Source organism: Topomyia yanbarensis, chromosome 3 (genome assembly GCF_030247195.1).
Source record: "Topomyia yanbarensis strain Yona2022 chromosome 3, ASM3024719v1, whole genome shotgun sequence".
Lineage (NCBI taxonomy): Eukaryota > Metazoa > Arthropoda > Insecta > Diptera > Culicidae > Topomyia > Topomyia yanbarensis.
The window spans coordinates 270,854,069-270,875,167 of NC_080672.1; the positions used below are offsets into that span (position 1 = coordinate 270,854,069).

A 21,099-nucleotide genomic window follows, 5' to 3' on the forward strand; every position below is an offset into this window, starting at 1 on the left:
TCACAAAATACAAAACTCCCCCCTCCCCCATATAATGCTAAGTCATTTATGGATGGTCCCTTAAATCGTTTCTCGAATCTTTTGGAAAAAATATTCGAGTACCGGTATTGCCGGTGCCAAGGACTTCAGTACCGCAATACCGGTTCTCGCCAAATTGGGTCGGTACTGCGAGTTCTAGTGACGTGTCGCCGGTAAAAACGTCTTTTTGCAGAATCAGACAGATTCATCAATTAGTTGAATTTAATTCTGTTTGGCCCATGAGCATAATTCTTGCACGACAGAAGTGCAACCGAGAGTTTCGTGTCAATTTTATTCAATTTCCCGTTTGGCACGAACCTCTCAGTTGCACTTCTGTCGTGCAAGAATTATGCTCATGGGCCAAACAGAATTAAATTCAACTAATTGATGAATCTGTCTGATTCTGCAAAAAGACGTTTTTTTTTAATTGCTCAAGGTTTCTCTAGCAGAACATTGTTCCACGTGAATTGGGGAAAGTAAGAATGATTGTTATTCATAAACCGGTGAAACCAGCCTCCGACTACAACTCGTATAGGCCGATTTCCAGTATCCGGAAATTGATGGTGATAAAGAGCGGCCTACACTTTGGGTTTAGGCAAATGGTCTTTTTATTACATACCAAATTTGGTTTTTGAAAGGGGGAAAGAAACAAACGATTATCTTGCGCTACTTTCATCAGAAATTCAACTGGCTACGCTCGTGAAGATCAAATTGTCGTTGTTGTGCTATCTTATGGCAAACGGTAAAGTGAGTTAGATATGCCATGTTAATAAATTTTAAAATATCGTTTTCAGAATTTTGAAATTTTGCTGGGTTAATGAGATATAGCGAAACACGATTATGACAAGCACCAATCTCTCGATTGATCAAGTTGCACTAGCTTTTGACAAAAAACAGACAACAATCCTAGCATCAAGTGCACATTGAAGCCAAAAACTCAACTGATGTCTCTGATGACATATGTACGAAATTCGTATGGAGATCATAGTTGGAACCTGTGTACATTTTTCGCGACATGTCAAGCCACATTCACGCTCTGCTGAAAATGTCTCATGTCTCAAACAGGTTAGCTTCCAAGCCTCGATGGTTGGTCTCGTGACATGTCATGGAATTTAAATGCGTCATCGGTCTTAAGACTGGTCATGAGGATAATTTACCTGTCGCGCGTAAGGCGATACCAGTCACACAGTTTACGAACCTGTACAAAGATGAACATTTTGTTATGGTTTGCTTGTTTGACCTGTATCTTATTCTTGATCGTTTAAGTACCGTGCAGTGGCAGATAAACGGAATGGTAGACGCTATATAAATTGAATTATTTTGAACTTTTTCAACTTTTTGATAGTAAATGTAGCGAGTTACGAGGAGTTAAAAATCAATAGTTTTAGACATTTTAAACGCACACTGGGAAGTAAATGCGTCAAAATTGAAAATTTTTCATCTTTTCACAGATAAATATTGTTCGTTATTGCAAACTACGAGGAGTTGAAAATCAATAGTTTTAGACATTTTAAACGCACACTGGGAAGTAAATGCGTCAAAATTGAAAAATTTTCAACTTTTCACAGATCAACATTTTTTTGTTATTTCGAGTTACGAGGTTTTGAAAATCAATAGTTTGAGACATTTTAAACGCACACTGGGAAGTAAATGCGTCAAAATCGAAAAAATTTCAACTTTTCACAGATAACCATTGTTTGTTATTGCGTGTTAAGAGGTGTTGAAAATCAATAATTTTAGACATTTTAAACGCACACTGGGAGGTAAATGCGTCAAAATTGAAAAATTTTCATCTCTTCACAGATAAATATTGTTTGTTATTGCGAGTTAAGAGGTATTGAAAATCAATAGTTTTAAACATTTTAAACGCACAAGGGTAAGTAAATGCGTCAAAATCGAAAAATTTTCATCTTTTCACAGATAAATATTGTTCGTTATTGCAAGCTACGAGGAGTTGAAAATCAATTGTTTTAGACATTTTAAACGCACACTGGGAAATAAATGCATCAAAATCGAAAATTTTTCAACTTTTCACAGGTCAATATTTTTTGTTATTGCGAGTTACGAGGTTTTGGAAATCAATAGTTTTAGACATTTTAAACGTACACTGGGAAGTAAATGCGTCAAAATCGTAAAATTTTCAATTTTTCACAGATAAACATGGTTTGTTATTGCGAGTTAAGAGGTGTTGAAAATCAATAGTTTTAGATATTTTAAACGCACACTGGGAAGTAAATGCGTCAAAATCGAACAATTTTCAAGTTTTCACAGACAAATATTTTTCGTTATTGCGAGTTACTAGGAGTTGAAAATCAATAGTTTTAGACATTTTAAACGCACACTGGGAAGTAAATGCGTCAAAATTTGAAAATTTTCATCTCTTCACAGATAAATATTGTTTGTTATTGCGAGTTAAGAGGTGTTGAAAATCAGTCGTTTTAGACATTTTAAACGCACAAGGGGAAGTAAATGCGTCAAAATTGAAAAATTTTCATCTTTTCACAGGTAAATATTGTTCGTTAGTGCAAGCTACGAGGAGTTGAAAATCAATTGTTTTAGACATTTTAAACGCACACTGGGAAATAAATGCGTCAAAATCGAAAATTTTACAACTTTTCACAGATAAATATTGCTTGTTATTGCGAGTTACGAGGAGTAGAAAATCAATAGTTTTAGACATTTTAAACGTACACTTGAAAGTAAATGCGTCAAAATCGAAAAAAATTCAACTTTTCACAGATAAATATTGTTTGTTATTGCGAGTTACGAGGATTTGAAAATCAATAGTTTTAGACATTTTAAACGCACACTTGAAAGTAAATGCGTCATAATGGAAAAAAATCTACTTTCACACAAATTTTTTTTGTTATTGCTAGTTACGTGAAGTTGAAAAACGATAGATAGACACACATTAGTAAGTAAATGCGTCAAAATGGAATTTTTTTCAACTTTTCGCTAATTTTTTTTGTTTTTCGAGTTACAGTAAGATTCCGTTTTGGCACGTTCCGTTGTTGGCATGCTCCCATTTTGGCACACTCCGATTTTGGCAACAAATGGGTTCCGTTTTTGTCAACATTCTTGTTGTACATAATAAATCTTTTAAAAATGTGCAATAGATATTTTTTGTATCAATTGACATTGCATTTGACTTTATTTCCAAACATGGGAGTCATATTAATCCTCAAAAGCCCAAATCATTTTTTTTAAATTTTGTTAAAATTGTCTTACAGTTTCAATACTTTACTGTGATAATTTTGTGATGTTTTTCGCAATGTTGTTTTAAAAAAGCGTTATGCATTTAAAGGTTAAGGTGAAGATATGCGGAAGCCACGTTGCTAGGCACCGACTCGCTTGTTTACATTAGGAAAAACTGAAATCTGAAGTGAAAATTCAAACGCACAAATGAGAGTTTCCGAACATTTTTCTTTGGTCATCTGCACATTGGCAGAAAATTTGAAGTTTTGTTAGTAAACGATTAAAGTTTCGCGAGTGTTTTTGTAGTGGTGTGTGAAAAAAGTGCATTTGAAAAAGTGCAATGAAAACGAGAAGTGTTTCGAAAAGAAACCCCAAGTGAAGAGGGGAGATATTTTCGCACAAAATAGGAGCTACAGATGGCATTCCGTCAAAAACTCGGATTGATTATATAGGAAAATATTCTAGCTTCCTTAAGTAGCAGTTTCGTGGCACACCAGCAAAGTTAGTGTGTTGAAAAACGTATTTTTATATTTGCTCATGTCAGATACATGGTTAGGCAGGGGAGAGGGGTGTGTGTGGCGCAGCAGCTATGTTGTGGCTCGCATGTATAATGTCCTTAACTATGTTTTACACTATATGTGTCGTATTTAATGATAACAATAAGTATAGAAATGTATTGTTTATATATAATACAAGTGGTAGCAGTGTAACTAGTGCTAGACGGAATCAATTTTTATAATCGAATGCAGATGAATGCGCTACAGTTTAATACAACGTCACTACAAAACTTGGCACTAAATTTGCAATACATATCGAAAGCCCGTATTTAGGAATACAAAACTGATAGCTCCCAAATAGTTTACGATGTCTTTTTGAAAATGCATTTTCAGATATAGTGCACTTTATATTCGTAAATGTTGATTTTGCAAACCTCCCTAGGTGCCAAAATTTTCGGGTAAAAAGAAATAATAAATTAACACCAAACATGAATTCAGCGACGTAAAATTACCCCAATGTGAAGTTTTTATCAAATTCGGATCCCTTTCGAGGTTTTGACCGACTTTTTTATGGAAGGCGATCACTGTGTGAAGACTGAATTTAAACATATGAATAAAATTGAATTTTCTTATTTTTTTCTTTCATCTAATTCCATTTCACACATGGTTAAAAATCCTTGAAACATTTTTGAAGTCGTAAATTGAAAATCCAAACTTTAAAAATAAGGTTCAATTTTTGGCACGGTTCCGGTTTTGGCAACAGCAAAAAATAAAATTGTTGCCAAAAACGGAATCCTACTGTACTAGGATATGAAAATCACTTGTTTTGAACATTTTAAACGCACATGGGGAAGTAAATGCGTCAAAATCGCAAAATTCACTTTTTACAGATGAATGTTGCTTGTTTTTCCGAGTTATTAGGGCTTGAAAATCAAAGGTTTTAAACATTTGAAATGCACAACGGGAAGTAATTTCGACAAAATGGAAAATTAAAAATGCGTTTAAAATTAGAGGTGTGCCCAGCGCCGCCGCGCCGACGGTTGGAGGCAAAAATAGTTAACAACTCGTAATAACAAACAATGTTTATCTGCGAAAAGTTGAAAATTTTTCGATTTCGATGCATTTACTTCCCAATGTGCGTTTAACATGTCTAAAACTATTGATTTTGAACACCTCGTAACTCGCAATAACAAACAATGTTTATCTGTGAACAGTTGAAAATTTTTCGATTTTGACGCATTTACTTCCCAGTGTGCGTTTAAAATGTCTAAAATTATTGATTTTCAACACCTCGTAACTCGCAATAACAAACAATGTTTATCTGTGAAAAGTTGAATTTTTTTTCGCTTTGGACGCATTTACTTCCCAGTGTGCGTTTAAAATGTCTAAAACTATTGATTTTCAACATCTCTTAACTCGCAATAACAAACAATGTTTATCTGTGAAAAGTTGAATTTTTTTCGATTTTGACGCATTTACTGCCTAGTGTGCGTCTAAAATGTCTAAAACAATTGATTTTAAACACCTCTTAACTCGCAATAACAAACAATGTTTATCTGTGAAAAGATGAATTTTTTTCGATTTTGACGCATTTACTGCCTAGTGTGCGTTTAAAATGTCTAAAACAATTGATTTTAAACATCTCTTAACTCGCAATAACAAGCAATGTTTATCTGTGAAAAGTTGAAATTTTTTCGATTTTGACGCATTTACTTCCCAGTGTGCGTTTAAAATGTCTAAAACTATTGATTTTCAACACCTCTTAACTCGCAATAACAAACCATGTTTATCTGTGAAAAGTTGATTTTTTCGATTTTGACGCATTTACTGCCTAGTGTGCGTTTAAAATGTCTAAAACAATTGATTTTAAATATCTCTTAACTCGCAATAACAAGCAATGTTTATCTGTGAAAAGTTGAAATTTTTTCGATTTTGACGCATTTACTTCCCAGTGTGCGTTTAAAATGTCTAAAACTATTGATTTTCAACACCTCTTAACTCGCAATAACAAACAATGTTTATCTGTGAAAAGTTGATTTTTTTTTTGATTTTGACGCATTTACTGCCTAGTGTGCGTTTAAAATGTCTAAAACAATTGATTTTAAATATCTCTTAACTCGCAATAACAAGCAATGTTTATCTGTGAAAAGATGAATTTTTTTCGATTTTGACGCATTTACTGCCTAGTGTGCGTTTAAAATGTCTAAAACAATTGATTTTAAACATCTCTTAACTCGCAATAACAAGCAATGTTTATCTGTGAAAAGTTGAAATTTTTTCGATTTTGACGCATTTACTTCCCAGTGTGCGTTTAAAATGTCTATAACTATTGATTTTCAACACCTCTTAACTCGCAATAACAAACCATGTTTATCTGTGAAAAGTTGATTTTTTCGATTTTGACGCATTTACTTCCTAATGTGCGTTTAAAATGTCTAAAACTATTGATTTTCAACACCTCTTAACTCGCAATAACAAACAATGTTTATCTGTGAAAAGTTGAATTTTTTCGATTTTGACGCATTTACTGCCTAGTGTGCGTTTAAAATGTCTAAAACAATTGATTTTAAATATCTCTTAACTCGCAATAACAAGCAATGTTTATCTGTGAAAAGTTGAAATTTTTTCGATTTTGACGCATTTACTTCCCAGTGTGCGTTTAAAATGTCTAAAACTATTGATTTTCAACACCTCTAAACCGCAATAACAAACAATATTTATTTGTGAAATGTTGAAAGAAAAACAATTATCTCATTTTCTATATTTCCAATTATCCGCCAAAGTACGGTATCCAATATTTTACCCATTTTCAATACCGGTTCATTGTCGACATGTCACATAACAAGCAAACCTGTTTTTCTATTGTCGCGACCGTTCGCAAACGAACATACATGTCACAGTTCAGTAAATGTACAGCCGCTTGACAAACCAGTTTTGTTTTGAAACATGTACAAATTTTATGACATGTCACGGGGAAAATGTATCGTGTCATAGTACACGCGCTTGTGTCACATGTCGCAAGAATCCGCAACTTGTACATGTCACGAGCAAACATGCGACCAGTCACCAGATGACTGGTCATAACCATGACATTTTCCAGCTATGATGGCTAGGTTCTTGTCTTGGGAGCAAAGCTTTTCCTACCATAGTTTTCTCCGCGCTTGGTTAGCTTGTGTTTTCATGATCATTGAACAAATTTCCTTTCGAGATTACCATTTTGGAAAGTATGCCGAAATGTAATGATGGATTATGCAAGAAGAACATTTGTTTCATCAAGTCGCCTATCAATAATGATATTGTTTGATATATTGTCTCCAAATTGCACGGTGCTGCAAATTAAAAATAGTTTAGCGTACTTTTACAGTGATATAGCAAAAGTTGTAGATCTGGTCAAATACAATACAAAACCTCGTTTGATCAATTTAATTTACCCTCAAAATCTTGATTTATAGCAAAAAAAAACGATTTTTCGGAACTTACGGCGCTTAAAAAAAATTACACAGTCATTTTTCAACTGATTTTAAATTTTTTGAGTGTTTTGGAAAGAAGAAGAAATGAACGATATGCTATGTTATGTTCTTTTGTTAAAAGTACTATGCAATTTTTGGACGACAATATGAAAATTGCCATTATTTTGCTATTTTTTCATTAAAAATATGAAAATTGCTCAACTTTTTTATTGGCAAGCATCTTTGTTTTAACACAAATTTAATTCCGCATCCAATGATCTGTTTTTGATCAAAATCGGTTGAAAAATGGTTTCGTTATTAATTTTTTTCCATATTAGAAACTTGCCCTCATGACTTTTAAGGGGATGGTCTCATATAAAATTAAAAAAACGATTTTTTTTGCTCGATTACGTATACGTTCAAAAGTATGTGTGTGAACTTTGAACATGAAATTGGATAAAATAATGGAAGATGTAATTAGCAAGTATCTTAAAGTGCGAGACAATACCCAACTAACCCCTTACGAGTTCATGCGAGCAGGTTTCTAATTTGGAAAAAAATAATAACTCAGCTATTTTTCAACTGATCTTAATAAAAAATAGATCATTGGATGCGGAATTCAATGCGCTCTTTAAATTATTAATAAAACAAAGACATTTTCTAATAAAAATGATGAGCAGTTTGTATACTTTTAATCAAAAATTGCAAAATAATGATTACTTTCATATTGTTGTCCCAAAACCGCATAGTTCTTTTAACAAAAGAACATAACATAGCATACTGTTGGAAAGCAAATTTCTATTTCTTTCCAAAACACTCAAAATATTTAAAATCGGTTGAAAAATGAGCACGCCAAAAAAAAATTAGTGCCGAAAGTTTCGAAAAATCGTTTTTTTTGCTATAAATCAAGATTTTGAGCGTATACAACATTTTTCATACATTGTTTTGTGTTGCATTTGATGAGATCTACAACCTATACTAGGTCTCTTCAAAAGTACAAATTCATTGTAGCACCGTGTTATTAATGAAACGAACAATAACTTTTGTTTTTTCCCGAATAAAGGAGGAAAATTGTGAACTTTGTGTTCCAATACCATCATTTGGTAACCTGATACTGCTGCTACCGCATGGAAAAGTATATTATAGGGCATATATCTGCACGCATAATTTTACGAATCATTTATGATTCTTTTTATATGGAATTTTCTGTGCACATTTGTAATAAGTCACGCATTTTATCATCAATACACACTTATGACACGTATGGCATCGACTCTAGTTTACATTTTAAACAAACTGTAAATATAGTCAACCGATCTTAACAAAAATCAAGAGATTACTACAGAAATCATAGAAGCATTGATTGCTTTCTCCGAAAAGTTTCTATTTATATAATTTTAAGGTATCTAATCTCTAAATAAATTTATAAATTGCAAGATATCCACTCTCAAAATTTAAAAATCGTTTTTCTCAAAAAGTGCTAAATTACGTTTGTCCTAAGACAGCACAAAAGCGACGAAATGGCATCCATATTTTTGGAAATTGAAGAAGCTTTTAACTCTGTATCAACTGAGGTTCCCTTAGATAAACTTCATCAACTCGGCTTTTCACCAATTCCGAACAACTACTTGTACAATTTATTGTCATGGCGATTCGGCAGCTTCTCGACCATGCTCCATGGGTACAAGGTTCATTGTTAAGCCCTCTTCTGTACAACTTATACGTCAATCAGAGTTAAAAATAATCGAAGCTCTTTGTTGACGGCTGAAAATGAACCTGATGCGACTCGTGGTGAATAGAAAAAATATTCATTCAAAATTCCGTGTTATTCATTCAGTTCAGTATCGTCCAAAAATATTCTTTTCACTAATTATCTAGGTAAATGTTTCCAAATGCCGGTAAAGCATATTGAATACTTTACGCTGACGTCACAAATGAACTGAATTTTCATTTTTGACAGTTCGCTTGTACTGTTTACATGGAAATTCTTTGCGATTTTCTTCGAGCGAATTTAGCCGACCACAAATTTTTCTAAGTCCATGTAAACAGTACAAGCGAACTGTCAAGAAAAGTGAGGTTAACTGTGCCAGTAAAGAACCTAATAAAATAACAATCATCATCGATAACATTGAGCCAGGCCTACTTTGATGCGTTTGATTCGTTGCTGTACGTTCGCTTCGTGTAATTAGGTTCTTTACTGGCACAGTTAACCTCACTTTTCTTGACAGTTCGCTTGTACTGTTTACATGAACTTAGAAAAATTCGTGGACGACTAGATTCGCTCGAAGAAAATCGTAAAGATTTTTTCTAAGTCCATGTAAACAGTACAAGCGAACTGCCAAAAATGAACACTGAGTTCATTTGTGACGTCAGCGTAAAGTATTCAATAATCGGAGACGAATGAACATCTGCATGGATGAATGGGCGGTTTGTTCGTTTGACGTTTTCTGCTGCGTCACTGAATATTAAAAATGAATGCGGCTGAATACTATCAATTTTCATTCAATGAATTAGAATATTTGTAACTCTGACGTCAATTACATACACGACAACTTACAGATGATGTTCCTGTCACATAGCACAGAGCTATAGATTTGCAAAGACCATTGCAAGGTACCTTGGACCATTCTTCAAGGAAAATAACGAGCTTTTTGTTTTTCTAATAAGTATGATCCAGCTCCACTTCAGCGTTCGCTACGTTTTTCTACGAAAGGAAAGGGGGGTTATTTGCAAAAGTCTTCGTAGACTTAGATTTTTTTGCTCTTCTCGTATTACTGATTATAAACAGGAATTAAAGAGAGTTCTGTTTCTAGGGGGTTCCAGCCAGATGGAAAAGGGGGGCGGGGGTAATGCCTTCTTAGAAAAATATGCCTGATGCACGATTTGGAAAATGAAATTTCGAATCTACATTAATAACATAACTTCGTAAAGAGAACGAAAATGATTATACAATGCACGAATTCATTCATCGTTTTCTGCAACGAAGCATTTTCGTGGTTTGTAAATAGTTGGTTTCGTTCATTTCAGGCCCTAAAACATGGCGACTTTCTGAACAAAATTTTTATAAATTTAAATAATTAGTGTAGGTTGCACGAAATTGATTGTCAAAGACAAAACTATTTTGGTGAATGAAACGAAATGTTTCGTTATTTTACAAACAGGGTCGGTGAAAAACGTTTGTAGTATGGGTAGTACTACCTACTCGAAAGCAACCGATTGGATAATTACCCACTTAAAACATTGGAACAAACCTATTATTTGAAATCTACCACACATGTGTCCTGAACACTTAATACGCCCGTTTGAAATCCTCGATGTACTGCACTTTCACAAACAGACTGCAAGTGATTTTAGGTGAATGTAATACAATAAGCGACCGTTCCGAAATGTTTTACCTGATTGTACAGAATATATTTGTGAAAAATAAATTTGCTATCAACCCACTTTGTAATAATATTTCATAGTTCGAAACAAATTTGCCGAATATGTTGAAATGATCAAGAAAGTTCTTTAAATGCCCTTTAAAATGAAATAGTTGTGTTCAAATCGGATTAAAATTGAAAGAGCAACATGCTTTTGAAATGAAGATAGATGCTGTAATTTCGAAAATGAATTTCATTAGACACGACACGATTTGGAGAATATGTCGTTCAATATATAAGAAACCTAGGAAAAATAAAAAAATATCAATATTTGAGACCAGAGTTTCACGAAATCATGACTATCACCTTTTCATCAAAATGTACGTAAAACTTCGGTCACAAATCAAAATGATCGTCGTTTTTAGTTGAGAGAACTTGAGCAACCAAAACTTAGCATAGTGAGTGCCAGCAACAGTGACGAGGGAGAGTGAGAAAAAAAATGACGGCGCGCAGCGCAGACAGCAGAGTCAAGTGAGCACACAATGCAAATTCTCCTCTTTCCGTTTTGTTTACCTCGCGCTGTTTTGTCTACCTAGTAAATTCAACAAGCTTAGTTTTATTCATTGAATTATCACCATATGATTCAATCACTAGACAGTATTTATTGACCCTTCTGCGCTTGCCTTATATTCGAACGAAAACAGTAATATACTGAAATTTAAACTTGAAAGATACGTATATGCTTTTTGACCTGGTTACCTGTAAACATATTTATCAAGAGATAGAGCACATTTTTAACTAACCAAACACATCAATATGACGAAAAAACTAAAATCTATTTGTTTTGTTTTCCTTGTATTTCAACTCTGCCTACTGCGATTGCGAATAAATAAGTCAGTTTCATATTATTAGGGAAGCCCATAGAATGCAACACGAATATTATATTATTAAATATTACATTGCTTTAGCTAGTTCCATAGTCATACATCAAATGAATTTATGAATACGCGTAATTCTATTACAGCTCTTATCCAAACGGCGAAGGAAATTGAAATACAATTTTTCTCGAACAATCTTTGGTTAGCAACCAAACCACTTTTAAATAGGTAATGTATTTGAACTGTAATATTGAATTCAAGGTTTGTATCGTGCAGAATTTAAAACTTCCCTTGCCAGACTTATTGACAATAATTTTCGAAACTGACTGTCATCGAGAGGTTTCAGTCAAGCTGAAACGAAACGAAGTGAGCAAAAGAGCAAAAAGACAGAACATTTTTCCGCAAAGGTACTCACGTAGTATGACTGACAGTATATGTTGCTATCTCAGTGTGAGAACTTACATGGAAAGAGAGTCGAATATGAGTGCTTGCGACCGTGTAGGATGGTTTTCTGTTTACGGTTACCGAATGCAGCACTGTTTGAGACATAGGTTTTGTCCAGTTTCCGGCTACTGTACACCGTTATGTCACTTTTTCCGAGCATCCGCTTAGATGGGATACCACAACAATAAAAAATACGTGACAGATTAAGAAATCGCGTCCGCCGTTGGTCAAAGCTTAGTCTTCAACCATCTGAACGTTTCACTTCTTCAGCAGTACTAAAAAATGGGATAATATTCAAAATTCGATTTAGTTATAGCTACTCTTTCCACAATAACTCTAACCTCTGTAATATATCAAAGCTATTTATAACAATGGTGGAATAACTAGAACAATCTTGCAACAGAATATAGGGGTCATTCCACGTCAGGCTTACAACCAAAATTTTGATTCCTTCCAAAATGTTTTCTTGCATTATTTAGCTAAAATAATTGACACGTATTTTTTGTTTTGGCTGAATATGAAATTTTTTTTCAGGTTATTCGTTTCTTGAACTTTTGAAGTTTAATAAATTGACTCGGAAATGATTCGATGTATGGAAAAAATATTAAATAAAAAAAGTTGCGTTTTTACCGAAAAAAATTTAAAAAAAAATTATTTTTTGTAATATAACATATGAAATTTGCAATTATTTGAAACAAATTGTTTTTTTTAAAGCTGGACCAAATTTTTTTTACTTGTTATTTTTTAAATATTAGCAATCATGTTAAAAAGTTTGTGTAAAAAATTGGGAGTCGATATCATTATACTTTGCGAGATATTTCAATTATAAACTTAAAACAAGGGCAATTTTACATTAAACACCCAGTGATAGGCCTGATATAATTGAAATATTTTGTAAAATACTTCGAATTCCATTCTGAGATTTTCGCATAATCTTCTCGATAAAATAAATTATTTGAGAAAAGCTAAAACAATTTTTTCGGCGCGGTGCTAAAATAATTTTGCTTGTAATATTTGCAGAATACATAAATTACATAACAAAACCAAATATTTCAAAAAAAAATCCGGTGAGATCATGCGAAAACGCAACTTTTATTATTTAATGCTTTTTTCTACTAATCTAATAGTTTCTAAGTTATCGGGGATTGCAAAATGTTGAATTCTATTAAATTTATGAAATGTAATAAAATATTTTATAAGGTTCCAAAACTCATAACTTGAAAAACATATAAAATTCAGCCAAAGCTTAAAATTCGTGTCAATAATGTTTGGCTAAAGAAAGCAAAAAGAATTTGGAGGGAATAAAAATTGAAGTTGTAAATTTGATGTAGAATGACTCGTAGTCTGCGATTATGTGACTTTTTTGGTGGAAGTGTTAGAACCAAATAATTTTTTTTAGGTTGCCCCGAAAATAATTATTTTTGATAACATAAGTATATTACGAAAACTATGTAAAAATTTCAGAATGGAATTTGAAGTATTTTACGAGATATTTCAATTATAACAGGCCTATTACTGGGCGTTATAATTACTGGGTATTTGCCCTTGTTTTAAGTTTATAATTGAAATATCTCGCAAAGTATTTTGATATCTACTCCCAAATTTTTACACAATCTTTTTAGCATGATTCTTAATATTTAAAAAAAAATAAGTAAAAAAAATTGGTCTAACTTAAAAAAAATCAATTTGTTTCAAATAATTGCAAATTTCATAAGTTATATAACAAAAAATATTTTTTTGTAATTTTTTTCGGTAAGCTCATTTGAAAACGCAACTTTTTTTATTTAACATTTTTTCCATACATCGAATCGTTTCCGAGTTATCAGTGATTCAAAAATGTTCAATTTTTTAAACTTCAAAAGTTCAAAAACTAATAACCTGAAAAAATATCATATTCAGCCAAAACAAGATAATACGTGTCAATTAGTTTTAGCTAAAGAATGCAAGAACACATTTTGGAAGGAATCAAAATTTTGGTTGTAAATCTGACGTGGAATGACCCATAGATACGTTCACTATTCAGTAAAAAGCAGAAGTGTGTTTTATGAGTTTATGTCAAATAAATAGTAGAATGGTGAAACCATTTGCAACACAAAGATTTTCTATCACTAACATACGCAAAAAGCAAAAAGAAAACAACGCTCAACATACCTTGTAGCAACTCCTGCTTCCCGTTCAGTTCCACGTGATGCCCATTCGTCGGAACATGACCATTACCATTACCATTGATGTAGGTGCTGCTGCGACGAGGTTCTTCCTTCCCATTCTGCTGCCTGAAACCATTTAATTGATAAACATGTCCATTGCCGTAGCCATTGATGTCGCCGTAATTTCCGTTCATTTTGATATTTGGACTCTCGTTCTCATCCAGCTCCGATGGACTGCTGGAACCCCTTCCGTTGGACATGTTCCCATTGACATCCAGCTTACCGTTACTGTAGGTTCCATTGCTAACACCATTTTTCTTACTCAGCAGCAGGTTCTTACTGTTTCTGTACTCGATCGGATCGTGACTGGTTCCGTTTGTTCCATTCGAAACACCGAGATCGCCGTTCATTCCGCTATAATTAGTACTATTATGCTTACTATAGATCACAGATTGAGTTAGGTTGGGCACCCGCGTTGAAGGGTCATATTCGTTGATAGTTGGTGGCTGATTGCCGTTGCTAAGTCGCGTGCTACGAGATTCATGTCCATTTCGCAGCCGAACCGGCAACGTGGGTGTTTGTTGTTGTGCCTGCTGCGGCTGATGGCTTTGGGTTAGAATGTAACCTATGCAGGGGGTGTGTTATAAAGAGAAAAGCGCGTGGACGCCACAAAGTAGCGGTTAGTTACAAAATTGACAGAAAAACAAGTCTCACACAAGCGAGATTAGAGATGAAACTGCAGTAACACTATTTTAAGAATGGTGCCCAAATCTTACCGTGACCGTTCGTGTCTTCCTGAGCTTTAAACTGGGATAGTTCCTGTTGTTCCCGCATGAAAGTCTTTTGCCGTTCAGCTCGTTCGCGTCTCCTTCTCAGTCCAGGTGTAACTCCAGTTGTATCCCTGGAATCGTCTCGATACCCACTACCCGCCAGATTGTGATCGGCTGAGTTGGCCGAGCTTGAGCTATCCTCGTCAACAGTTTGCTGCAACGGAATCCTCAGTGGTGCATACAGCGTAACTGGTGCTACTGGGGGAGGTATGGGAGGCGGTGGCGGGGGCGGCATATTAGGTGGAAGTGAGTACAATATGTGTGGCGGAGGCGGCGGTGGTATTGGTGGAGGTTGTTGAGCCGCTGTCACCGGTGCCGTACCAGTACTATGTCTTCGTGACTTTCGTCTATCGCTGGTGTCGTTCGATCGGTAGCGAAGCGTCTTTCGAACCGTGTTATCCGGTATCCGGATACCATCGGTTTCGCCGTCTTCAAATCGCAGTACAGTTTCGTACAGCTGAAGTTGATCCAGTAGATCCAGGTCCGTTCCAGGGCGGGACATATACCGCTGAATGATACCCTCCATGCCTTGCTGTTCCAGGAAATCACTTTCGTCGTAGAAGCTATCTTGGTCGCTTAATCCGGATAGAGTTTTGTTGACCAACGAGGTTGCGTAGATGAGAAGCTCCGTGTCGGCGTTCTCGTAGTCTTTGAGCAGTCTGGAAAAGTAGGAAAAGTGCTATAATTAATGGGTAATGAAAACACAGATTCCAATATAAAACGCAAAATAAAAACATGTACTGTAAAATGTATTCAATATTAGCTCTCAAAACGGCAAAGGGTTTCAGAGGCCCGGCTAGTTACAGTTCTCTAGTTTCAATAAACTTAAAATTTGAAATAGAAATGATCGAGCGTTTTTGAGATTTCGATTCTCTCACTGATAAAACTACAAAAAAAAGTTTTTGATTTCGTTGGGCCTTAGAAGCTATGCTTCTTGAAGTCACAATTTTAGCTTGCCTTTTAGAGGTTTAAATCTTCAAAAGTACAACAGAGACTTTTTATTACGGTCATTTTCCTACTACAGAGAAAAATTGCATAGAAAATATATGTTAATTCAAAACTACGCAAGTTTTATTGTGCAGAAATTAAACCAAAATAATAGGAATCACTTTCTGTTATCACTTTTGATAAGTTTGTATTGAATTAGTTATAATGGAATATTTACCGTGACAAAAAATACTGACAGAATGTTATACTGCAATTCCAACAAGGTTGATCCAAACATCTTTAAAATTGTGATCGAGCAGATAATTTCGACTCAAGAGCGCTTTTTTAAAGGGCGCAGAAGATTTTGCATGCATCGTTTTCAAACAAAAGTTATATGGCTGCTGAGAAACGGCCAAAAATCCGCTAGTGTTGGCCAAAATCTCGATAGGGAAGGCACTAGCCAAGTGGCGGCGTTTAACGGATAATAGTGAGTGCAGAGTCACCGAACAATAGTGGATGCAGGAAGGAGCTCCAGTCGAAAAAGATCAAGGGACAGGATCCAAGAACGATACAAAAAAACTGAGCTGCGCTCATCCTTCACCGAAATGATCAAGTCAAACTCGATGGTTATTATTACGGTTGGGCAGTGCTGAGCTCCCTCACGGTACTGATGGCAAACCAGCTAGACAAAAGAGAATGAAACGGTTAGCAGTTAAAGTAGTAAGCGATGCTTTTTTGAGTTACGGTTCTCATTCCAATGAATTGACAACAGTCAGACGGTTCTCTTCTGAATCTCTCACTCATTGGAATCATTATTGAGAGGAAGGGAAATTGACCGTGGTTTTATTAACAATATAAATACGGTTATGACGGTCATCTTATTACAAACAACGAGCTAGAACTAACAAACGGGCGGTTTCACATACAAAAGCTATGCATAAAAGAAACTGAAAGATGGAGAAAAAATCAACAAAGCACCGCATGCTGCCTGAATACAGTACACTGATAATATTTAGTTTACCATACCAATCCAAAACAAATGGTACTCAATCTGTCTATCATTTCAATGCGTTCTCTCTCTCGCACGGCTTCTGTGAGAGATAGTTAACTGAAACACTATCCGAGGAAAATGGAAATGAAATAACGGTCATTTTTGTGGTGATACGGTCACTTCATATTTACCGTCACAATTCAAAGACCATCGTGAGATTGCACAGCACTGCGGTTGGGTACCCTGCACATAACCTCAGAATAAGCGAATGCTATTCGATGCGCACTGACCGAGAGCGTCATGGAGCAGAACTTAAGCTATACGACACCCAAATTTAGGAAGTGCACATACAATTAAGGGTACCTCGAAATCGCCTGTGCAGACAAGGATTGGAAGCCGTTAAAACATCGCAGATTCCGAAACAAGTTCTGTACATCGGGTATTTTCCCAACAGCATCGACAGGTCCGATGGAAACATCCTCCGCGTAGCGCAGAATCATAACAACAATTTCTGCACAGAACCTCCCAATAAGTGGATCCGTCAATGGCACGCAAGAGATTGTTATAGCGTCTGCTACTTCCCGTGAGATACGGATACAGCACCGCCTTCTAAAATCGATGCCCTCGTAAAATACTGCAGAAGCACAAAAAAGTCCTTCATTATTGGATGTGATGCCAATGCATATCACACAATATGGGTAGCACGAATATAAATACCAGAAGTGAGTGCCTACTAGAATACCTTTCGTCAAATGATGTCAATGTATGTAATAAGGTAATTGTACTTACATTAATAGACTGTCGGATCACAGATACATAATGGTCCCCATAGAAGCCAATAAACTCATAGTGTAAAACACAGGGAAATAAGGAAAACAAATTGGTGTGCATTTCGCTCACACCTGTAACAGTCAAAAACGGGGGGCAAGATCTCCAGCAGATCTGGATAATGCGAAAAATAACCTACAAAAGGATCATTTCCGTGATGTTGATGAAACGAAAATCTAGCAATACTTAGAAATGAAGCGACGATTACTGATAACTGGTTCAGACCACAGCAACGCTCTTACCAAATACAGCGCTGAGTTGAGAAAGGGCGAAAAACTGTCAATGCGCAAGTTTTGTAAAAACATGTGACACTTATTGAAAAAAGTGTGCTTTTGATAACACGTCCTACAAAGCAAAAGAGGGGCTGAAAATTCGATAGCGGCCTGGGTTCTTGAAATGCTTCTGAGTCGAGTGATCACAGCTACGTTGGAGACACGAAAGCAACTATAACAGCCAATAGAGGCTCTCCCCAGGGAGGTGAACTATTACTCCTGCTCTCGTCACTAGTGGTGGACGATCTTCTCTATGTTCTGACTGAAATGAGTTTCGAGATTGTTGGATATGCAGATCACAATTAGTTTCGTACAGATAATTTTCATAAAATTTCGCGCATTTCGTGAATCATTCGTAGTTCTATTCTTTATTAGTCTTATACACCAACAGGAGTTCCAAAGCCCCAATGGTGTTGGTCTTAATAATAAACTTATTACTAACATTCAAATCATATACACAAATAGTGGTCAATAATTCACAAAAACGGTAAAAAAGTCAATTGTGGTTAAAAGATTGAATAAAAAGTCTAGAAAATCGCTGACGCAGAGTTTGTCTAGACACGTTGAAATCGAAAGCTGAAGCAACCTGGTTAAAAATCCATTGTAGACCAGTGATGGCTCCATGCATACTATAATTAGTGCGTCTGAACGGGAATCGAAGCATAATGTTGTTGCGTAATGTTCGTGGTATGACGTTTATATTAATTTGATCCAATATAGCTGGGGCAACTATATGACCTTGCAAAGTGACGGCGATGAACAAAGCTCTTGCTGTATTCCTTCGAACATAAAGGGGTTCCAGTTGAACCAGCTGACACCGGTTTTCATAGCTAGGTAATCGGACAGGATCTCTTCACGGCAATCTACGGAGCGCGAAACATAAAAAGCGACGCTGTTATTGTAGTTTGGGCTCCACACTTCAGGACAATATTCTAAGATTGATCGGGATAAAGCGCAGTACAGCGATTTAAGGACATGCTGAATAGAGCCACAAGGTGGCAGCTAAAATGGCCGCCGTCGTTTCTGCTTCTTCTTTTTATTTCATCATTAAAATCAAAACATTGCATAGGCGCGCAAGACAAAATATTTTGTAACTTGAATGTCTTATATCAGATTGCTTAGAAATTGTATCACTGTGTGCAGGCATGTTAGCACAGGCTTATAAATAGATTCTCCTCACGGAGTTTTGATTCGTTTGGGAAATTTGTACCTTTTTATTTTTCCAATAAATCTACTGCACTAGGCTACTTTATCGCCGAGAAAACATTGTCGGAAAGACTAGTCATTCTCAACGACGGATCACATACCCGGATTGATCCAGCTACCGGTGTCACTTCAGCTATTGACCTCTCTATCTGTTCTGAAACTGTAGCCTCGAAATTTATTTGGCGAACTCTCCCGGACACCCATAATAGTGACCATTTTCCAATTCTCGTTTCCACTCCCGGACTGTCACATACTCCAACGAAAAGACAGAAATGGATCTACGACCAAGCGGATTGGACAACTTTCGAACATCTAACCGCCAGCGCTATTCGACCGGGTGCCGAAATATCAATTGACTGTTTCGTTGACCGTTTGATTAAAGCAGCAAACACTGCGATACCCCGCACAACCGGTAGAGTCGGTCCAAAAGCGGTTCCGTGGTGGTGTCCGGAGGTTAAAGCGGCCATCAAAACGAGAAGAAAAACACTGAGAGCACTAAGGCGTATTCAAGCAGAAGACCCACGGAAAGCCGATGCACTAAAACACTTCCAAGAGGCGCGTGCAGCTGCACGAAAGTCGATCCATGATGCCAAACAGCGATCATGGGAGGAATTCGTCACGAAGATATCTCCGAGTTCCACTGCGACGGAGATGTGGCAGACAGTGAACAGGTTGAGAGGGAAACGTCAGCATCGACCAACTGTCATCAAGCGATCTAGCGGCTACACGGATAAGGCTGAAGAAGTAGCTGAAGAACTGGCACAACATTACAGCGAACGATCCGCCACCTCCAGCTACTCGCCATTGTTCCAAAGAGAGAAGGAAAAGGCCGAACGAAACCGCGTGAATTTCTCGCCGGATACCGACGATACTTACAACACAGACTTCACTCTGAACGAGCTGCTTTGGGCACTCGATAGAGGACGAAGTGGCTCTTCAGGCCCGGACTGCATCGGTTATCCAATGCTTCAGCGACTGCCGTTGTCGGTGAAAACTGCCATGTTGGAACTATTCAATAGAATATGGCGTAGTGGCGTGTTTCCACCCTGTTGGCGAACTGGAATCATCGTACCAATTCCAAAGTCAAACTCGAATGACGCGGGTCCAGCTGCATTCCGTCCAATAACCCTAACGAGCTGTATGGCGAAGGTTTTCGAGCGAATAGTCAACCGACGGCTGACCACCGAACTAGAGGCGAACGGGCATCTCGACAAACGACAACATGCCTTCAGGTCCGGTCGGGGCACTGACACATATTTTGCGGAATTGGAGAGGTCATTACCCGACCGTGACGAGCACTGTCTGATAGCGTCGCTTGACTTGTCCAAGGCTTACGATACCACGTGGAGGTATGGCATACTACGAACACTAAAGAAATGGCACATACGCGGTAGAATGATCAACGTGTTGAACAGCTTCCTGACAGAAAGATCGTTCCAGGTTAATGTAGAGGGTTACTTATCGCCAGCGCATCCGCTGGAAAACGGTGTGCCACAAGGCTCAGTGCTCTCGGTTACGCTGTTTCTCGTGGCCATTCAACCCATCTTTCGCGTGGTTCCGAACACTGTGAAGATCTTGTTGTACGCCGACGATATCCTACTCGTAGTTTGGGGGAAGAAAGACCAGCCGCTTTATCGAAAGCTTCAGTCAGCAGTAAAAGCCGTCCATGAATGGGCAAGAAGTGTTGGATTTACGATATCTGCAACAAAATCCAGCATCTTCTATTGTAGCCCTAATGCCCGTCGTGCACCCAGTCAAGCAATCACGATAGATCGAGTTGCTATACCGACAGAAACACGCCTGAAAATTCTCGGCGTTACCCTCGATCGATCACTCAACTTCGCAGCGCACTGCAAATTGACGAAGAAGGCATGCGAATCTAGGCTGCGCATCCTGAAGATGATCGGTGCCAAACTTCCCCGTGGTCAACGCTCATCTTTACTGCGAATTGGATCCGCTATTATTACTTCGCGACTTTTGTACGGTATAGGAATCGTTAGTAGGGGTGGAGATGCTGTCATCAAAACCCTGGCACCCGCATACAACAAGATGATC

At 36.7% G+C, this 21,099-nt stretch overlaps 1 protein-coding gene across 10 annotated transcripts in view; it reads right to left on the minus strand.

Moving 5' to 3' along the window:
• LOC131692285 (FH1/FH2 domain-containing protein 3) overlaps positions 1-21,099 on the minus strand; it is a 428,161-nt gene that overhangs the window by 26,957 nt on the left and 380,105 nt on the right. For 8 of the 10 annotated variants that reach the window (XR_009305953.1, XR_009305954.1, XM_058979247.1 and 5 more), the window contains 2 exons: positions 14,767-15,479; positions 13,995-14,615 (listed from right to left, as the gene is read on the minus strand). Coding sequence is in view for 8 of the 10 variants with exons in the window: in XM_058979247.1 (XP_058835230.1) it covers positions 13,995-14,615; positions 14,767-15,479 (1,334 nt within the window). In the remaining 2 variants the exon portion in view is untranslated. The remainder of the gene's footprint in view (positions 1-13,994; positions 14,616-14,766; positions 15,480-21,099) is intronic. The other 2 variants (XM_058979249.1, XM_058979253.1) reach the window with 1 other exon arrangement.